At 28.7% G+C, this 7,706-nt stretch overlaps 2 protein-coding genes across 2 annotated transcripts; both read left to right on the top strand.

Moving 5' to 3' along the window:
* Positions 1 to 3,025: 3,025 nt before the first annotated feature.
* LOC133784464 (receptor-like protein 9DC1) lies at positions 3,026 to 4,173 on the top strand. Its single transcript, XM_062223802.1, has 2 exons — positions 3,026 to 3,337; positions 3,481 to 4,173. Exons 1-2 carry the CDS (start codon positions 3,028 to 3,030, stop codon positions 4,119 to 4,121), a joined length of 951 nt encoding a protein of 316 aa, XP_062079786.1. The 5' UTR covers positions 3,026 to 3,027; the 3' UTR covers positions 4,122 to 4,173.
* A 24-nt stretch (positions 4,174 to 4,197) lies between these two features.
* On the top strand, positions 4,198 to 5,975 carry LOC133785980 (receptor like protein 22-like). The gene is made up of 2 exons (XM_062225190.1): positions 4,198 to 4,225; positions 4,348 to 5,975. Exons 1-2 carry the CDS (start codon positions 4,198 to 4,200, stop codon positions 5,973 to 5,975), a joined length of 1,656 nt encoding a protein of 551 aa, XP_062081174.1.
* The last annotated feature ends 1,731 nt before the right edge of the window (positions 5,976 to 7,706 follow it).

The raw sequence follows: 7,706 nt of genomic DNA, 5'->3' as shown, positions 1-7,706 counted from the left end.
ATAGTGGAACATAAGGAACTATATATATTATGTGAATGTAGTAGTTATTGAGTTGAAGAATGCTAGATGTCATGTTAAATGGAGGCCAAAGATTTTCGATCCAAAATTTGTTGTTAGCAGTCACAAGATAATTAATAAGGCAACAAAGGAGGAACGAAATTAAAACATTTCCAACCCAACACATTCTTTAGTCTCTTATCATCATACTTTCTTTTTTTAATCATTATTTTTTTTTTGGAAAATCAGAAGAAATTGTATTAATCACAAAACAACTTACAACTTAGTCAAAGGCTACCAACTAATTACAAACTTTGTATAATGACTCCACCCAATCCTTATCTATTCTATTTAATTCGTTAGTGTTTATGCATTGAATTCTATTAGAAACAGAGTATTGAATATTTTTGACAGTGACCTGGACAGTAGGAAGCTTATGATCCCAGAGACACTATTCCTACTTTGCCATATGAAATAAACCAAGGCAGAAATAACACTCATGGAAACTTCCTTCTCCCTTGGGCCTAACAAGATTGTCTTTTTTCTGGTCTGTCATAGAAAATGATCAAAAAAAGAAAAGTGTGAATTGTGTGAAACTTAATTGATAAAAAAAAAAGGTGACAGTGGGAACAACAAGATATGATAATGTGAATATAGTAGTTATTGACTTAAAAAATCATACTCTTTATAAATAATAATGATATATGCATTTAAAATATAAAACTAATGTGTAATGTTTAAAATCATATTTTGAGTTCACACTTATCATTAATCCTTTAAAAAACTGCATTCTAGTTTGAATTTCCAACCAAACTTTAGTCCACACTTATCATACTTTTATTATTGTTATTGAGTGGACGACTTGCTTTTTTACAGGGAAGACTTGGATATTTCTTTTCAATCTATTTTTATAAATTTTGTAAAAAAATATTTCAGCTCAAGATTTTATCTATTTATTTATTCTTTAAAAAAAAACTAATTACTTTTGAAAATTTTGGTTGAGTTTTGTTTTGCAGAGTATGGAAAGACAACTATAGTTTGAGAACATTTTAATTTCTCCCATCAAAGTTTCAACTAATTAAACAGATCTTTTTTTAAAAAAAAAATTTCTGTTATATCTTCTATTCAGGCGTACAAGTTGAAAAAACTAATCTATAATAAATACAAATTGAAAGAAATTTCCATTCTTGATAAAAAATATAACAAAAAATAAAAACTAAACTATAATAAATACAAACTGAAAGAAATTTCCATTCTTGTAAAAAAATATAACAAAAAATAATTTATTATTTTAAGTTTATAATTTATATTACCATTGAAAAACTTCCCATGTTAACTCCTCACAATTAGATAGGTTTAATTAGAGTTCATTCAAAATTCATATACTATTAATGTAGCGAGAAATGAGTTATGGCAATGTCTTAATTAAACAAAAATAACAATGAAATTATTTTTCTAATTTATTTATTTATTTTGATAGGGATGGATATACATATCAAAAAAGCAATAAACTAGAGATGTGGCAAAATAAATGTAGGAACTTGCATGAGTAATCTTAAACTAAGAGCACTCTTAATGGTGCTCTATTATATCCATTAAATTACCTTACTAAAATTTATTTTTATATTTTTCCTAAAATTTTTACATTACATCATACATCAGTTTCTCTATATTTTTTCTCTAAATTATTTAAATATCTTTATTAATTAAAATAATTAAAAAATAAACAAATAATTAATTTGGAAAGAGAGAATAAAAATGACTAAAATAATAATAAAAAATATTTGAAGGAGATGTGGAGTGGTTTAACTCATCTATATATATTTTAAAAGATTGTATTATTTGGATTCGAGATAATTAGTATATATATATATCTATATATATATATATAATAAAGATAAAATTACAAAATTTCTAACCCAAAACACAAATTGAGTTATTTGGGTCAAAATCTTTCCTCCAAATATAAAATCAATACATTTCACTTTGTTGATTAAAATGACCTGAATCATACACATTCCTTCCTACTTACTGAAATAGAATTGAGTTGTAGAAAATTTGTTGACTTGGAATAATTCTTCAATTATTTATTACTTCTATTTTATACCATACACACCGATTATTATTATTATTATTGAAGTTGAGTTTATTTTTTTTGTAAATTGTATTGATGTTGAGATTCCTTTTCTATCTATTTTTTGTATTATTATTGTGATAGGTCATGTTTAGAAAGTAGAATAGCATTAGATTGTTGAATTATATGAATTTTTTGTGAGTTATTATTTAATAAATTAAATAGTATGGGATTGTTTTAAAGAGAAATTTGTTACAATTTTATAATTGTGTATAGCATAAATACCTCTTAAATTTTATTTTATAATGTTTTGTTATTTGGAAACCTTATCCCTAAAAAATTTTATGTTGCAATTAAGAGTGAGTTTTACAAGTGTAATAATTATGTTTTAATAATTTTAAATTTTCAACATTAAGTATATTTTTTTAAAAAAAATCACGTCGTTGATATATTGTGCTCGTGGAAGACAAACTTTCCTCTCTATTTTCTTCAACACTGTATAAAATATCAATAAAATAATTAAGTCTGATATTTCATAATTATATTTATATTTATATATATTACTGTCAATTAAAATATAAAAATAAGAGAAAGAGGACTGATGTCCTAGAATTATTTAATTTCTGTTTTTTTTTCAAAACCAGGAGAATGAGATCTGTAGGTATTTTCTAATATAATTTTTTTTCAACATTATTTTCTTGACTATAATAAATACATGTTATCAGCTAAGTGAAATTAAGTCAAGTAAACTTCCATTCCTGTGTTTTATTATTTTAACTAATTAACTCTTTTTCCATAGAAAACTTCAGCCCGTTAAGAGGGTAGGGTGCCTATACATATATATATATATATATATATATATGGATGATCAGCCACAATATATAGCATATAACTCATCCAACATTAATATTTGAATCTCTGGTTCTCTTCCATTATAGTTGATTTGAGTAGTGAAAATGATGGGTCTGTTTTCATGGCTCTACCCTCTCATCATTCTCTTCTTTTTCTTCTTTGTTACTTCTTTGTCTTCTCCTTCTCCACCTCCATTGTGCCATCCCCATGAAAGCTCTGCTTTGCTCCACTTTAAGAACTCTTTCACCTTATATAACGATACATTGTTCTCTATAGAGTTTCGTAGGATTAATAATCCTAATAATACAATTTCATGGAACAAAAATATGGATTGCTGCAGATGGAGTGGAGTCACATGTGATGAGGTCACAGCTCATGTCATCCGTCTTGACCTTAAATGCAGTGGCCTTCAAGGTATTCTTCACTCCAAAACTCTCTTTTCTCTCTTGCTCATCTCCAATCTCTTATTCTCTCTCACAATCTTTTTGATGATTCTGAAATTTCATCTCAATTTGGTAAGTTTTCAAATATGGTTCACCTTGACCTTTCTGACTCAGGTTTCACTGGCCATGCCCCTCTCGAATTGTCTCACTTGTCCAACTTGGTTACACTTGACTTGAGTAGGAATTATGATTTGAAACTAGAGACATCTAGCTGGAAAAGAACTGTAGCAAACCTAACAAATCTCAAAGAATTGTTTCTTAGATCTGTGAATATGTCTTCTACTTCACCTGATTCCTTTATGAATCTGTCAACTTCTTTGACATCTCTTGATCTTAGTAGGAGTCAATTGCAGGGGAAACTTCCAGAAAATGTTCTCAATTTGCCAAACCTTCAACAACTTGATTTGAGTTACAACTCATATCTCAATGGTTCTTTTCCACAATATAATTGGAGCAGCCCACTTAAAGTATTGAATCTTTCTCAATCTGGAGTCGTGGTAGATCCTTACCTTTGTCGAAGGTTTAAGTATTTGCAAGTTTTGTCTCTCTATGAATCCAATTTCATACGACTATCTCCCACGTTGCTTGACAACTGCACACAAATCACTTTCTTAGACCTTTCTTCCAATAATTTTGATGGTTATTTCCCATGGTCATCCATTTTAAATCTACAACAACTAACCCTTTTAGATCTTCGAGAGAATAATTTCATAGGCCCAATTCCAGAAATTTGTAGTAACTCAACAAAAAATTAATTTTTGTGTGTCTCTTCAAAACATCAATTTGTGAGTTATCCTCCATTGAATTTAAAATATCTATATTTATCTAATAATGAGCTTAATGGGACAATACCATCTTGGTTATATTCCCTTCCATCTTTACAATATTTAGATCTAAGTTCCAACAAACTCAGTGGTAACATTCAGGAATTCCAACATAATTCTTTGGAGCATCTTTTTTTATCTTCTAATAAATTACAAGGCTCTTTCCCAAGATCAATTTTTCAGCAAGTCAATCTCACGAATTTGCTTCTCTCCTCAAATAACTTGAGTGACGCCTTGCAGTTTGACCACTTTTCAAAGTTAAAAAAGCTCCAAGTTCTTGATCTTTCTCATAATAGCTTATCACTGGTATCTATCAGTAATAATAATGATACTTTGCCCAATACTCTTTTTGAATTATATTTGTCTTCATGTGGAATAAGTGAGTTCCCGTACTCCTTAAGAAGCTTAGAAAATTTAGTATACTTGGATCTCTCCAACAATCAAATTGAAGGCAGTGTTCCCAAATGGCTGTGGAATGTGGGTAAGGATTCATTGTTTTCCCTAGATATTTCTCACAACTCTTTAACGCAAATAGATCATATTCCATGGAAGAATCTAGCAATCATTAACCTCCGCTCCAACCGACTTCAAGGTCATCTTCCAATTCCACCACCTAAAACAATGTTTTTTTCAATCTCAAACAATACATTGGATGGGGAAATATCACATTTGATTTGCAATCTCAGTTTGCTTGAAGTCCTTGATTTGTCAAATAACAATTTGAGTGGGAACATTCCTCCATGCTTAGGAAATTCAAGTCTCTCTGTGCTAGATTTGCACAAGAATAAGCTACATGGCATCATTCCTTCACATTTTCCAAAGGAAAGCATCCTACAGGTTTTGAATCTCAACGAAAATCAATTGGAAGGGTGCTTACCAAAGTCTTTGCTCAATTGTAAAGAGCTGGAATTTTTAGATATTGGAAACAACAAGATAAATGGATCATTTCCCTGGTGGTTGGAATCTCTTCCGAATCTCCAAGTTCTTATCTTGAGATCTAATAGATTTCAAGGTCCAATAGGCAATCCCAAGGTGAGACATCCCTTTCACAATTTGAGAATTATGGATCTCTCTGGCAATGAATTCACTGGTCATTTGCCCCAAAAATATTTTAAGAATTTTGTGGGAATGATGAATGCTACTTCAGATTACTTGAGCTACATGGAAGCAACTACAGGAGTACTTCCGTATTATGAAATCAGTTCATTGATAATAAAAGGATATTATGCTGAGTTAGAAAAAATCCAAACCATGCTTATAGTCATTGACTTCTCAAGAAATAACTTCATAGGAGAGATCCCAGAATTGCTTGGTAAGCTCAACTCACTCAAAGGGCTCAATTTTTCACATAACAAGATCTCTGGTAGTATTCCACCATCCTTGGGAAATTTGACCAATCTAGAAGGGTTAGATCTCTCCTCTAACGAGCTTATGGGGAAGATTCCATGGCAATTGGCAGCAAATCTAAATCAACTCCAATTTTTAAATCTTTCTGCGAACCAATTGGTGGGGCTTATACCTCGCAGTCGACAATTTGATACATTCACAAACGATTCATACAAAGAGAACTTTGGCTTATGTGGGTTTCCAATTTCAGAATCATGCAACGAGGACACCACACCCCAATTTCAGCAAGAAGACAATGAAGAGCATGTGAATGGATTTGATTGGAAAATTGTGTTAATAGGATTTGGAAGTGGAATGGTTATTGGAATTTCGGTGGGATACATGTTCCTTTCAGATAAAATCATTGATGGGCTTGTCAAAACAGTGAAAGGAGAATAATGACATCTTTTGGTAAAAAGATCAAAGCAGAGGAGGACTTGTCAAAATGTTGGAATTGAGAGAAGACGTTAGTTTACATTTTTAGTATGTTGTGTTTCATTTTGTTTAAATGTATGTTGTTTGTTATTGTAGCTCGTTATTATGTAAGTTTGTGTTTAAATGAATTTTAGTCAACTTTACAAAAACTCACCTTAACTTTTTTTTTTTTGGTTTCATTTTTCTCTATACATTTATAAAGTTTCCCAAATGATGATAAAAATGGTTGTTTCTTAAATAAGACAAGAAAATGTATAACTCAAATACAATTACAAAATTAATTTATGGTTTGGACATACATTTCTTCCCATTGCAATATATTCCTCTTTTTTGTTTTCAATAACAATACTTTACTTGAATGAAAAATAAAACTAAAAATAAAGAGATGATGTGCATAAGATAGAGAATTTTTCTTTTTAATTTCTTTGGTAAGAAACTAGGATAAGAAAAGAAAAAAGCCATACTAATTACTTGATTAATTCATCCAAATAATAATATATCTATATGCTCAAGTTTTTTTTTTTGCATAAATTAAGTAAATGATTGTGTTTTTTGAAAAGTATAAAAATAAAAAAACAAAAACAAAACAAACATAATAAGACCAATACTATTTTATGTATACTAGACCACGTGATAGAAGATTTGGGTCGAATAAATTTTATCATTATCTCACACTGTACTATTGAACTATTATTAGTTTTCTCAATAAAAGTTTTTATTTCTACTTTAACAAAATTACAAATACAATGGCAGACCATAGATCTCTTTTTATTGAATGCATTACATATAAGGATCCCTAAACAAGATTTCTTAATATATGAAACACTTAGCACTAAACAAGATTTTTTTATACATCACTTTATAGATCAACCAATTTTTATCCACCAAGAAATCATTTTTAAATACTCAACATAAAATAATTATAAAAAAAACACAAGTGAGTAAATAATTTATTCATTCATTATAAAAGAAAATTTATATTTTTAATTATATAATATTGAAACTATCATTTAAAAGTTAGCATAAATTAGGATATATAAACCCAATTCAAAAATGACCACGTGAAAATAAAGAAAAGAAAAGAAAATCGAAAATGACAACAAGGATTGAGGATGAGTTTATACAAGTGTAAATTAATTTATCGAATTAATATTTTTGTGACAAAAAATAAAAGGGAAATTACCCGATATACTATAATTTTGATAAACTTTTCAATTATACGGTTAAGTTTTTATTAATTCAATTTTATTTAGCATTTTTTTCTGTTGTACGATTTTTTTACTATAAATTTTTGAATTATACTGTTTGTTCGTCAAAACATTTATTTTATACGAATTTGATGAGTGTCGCTATTTGAGGGCAACATATCATGTTTGATCGATTCTAATAGTACTAAATTTAAATTTTGTCAAAATGTAAAAATTATATGTGATTGATTATAAAGATAAAATTACTTGGTATTAATATTAACCGATCAATAGTCGATATTAAATAATGATCAAGTCTTTAGTAAGCATGGGCTAGCTACTCCATTTATCTAATCTAATGAAATATATATTTATTTTGGAAGAGGTATGTGAGTAGCTTGCTATATCACTTAAGTGACGATACAGATCCAATGTATATGTGTCATGAACTTTTGTTTTATTATACAATATTATATCAAACTGAGCAATTTATAATTTACCATATATA

Source organism: Humulus lupulus, chromosome 6, assembly GCF_963169125.1.
Source record: "Humulus lupulus chromosome 6, drHumLupu1.1, whole genome shotgun sequence".
Classification (NCBI taxonomy): Eukaryota; Viridiplantae; Streptophyta; class Magnoliopsida; order Rosales; family Cannabaceae; genus Humulus; species Humulus lupulus.
Note: the sequence above shows the minus strand (reverse complement) of the source record. Positions and strands in the feature narration are given on the sequence as shown.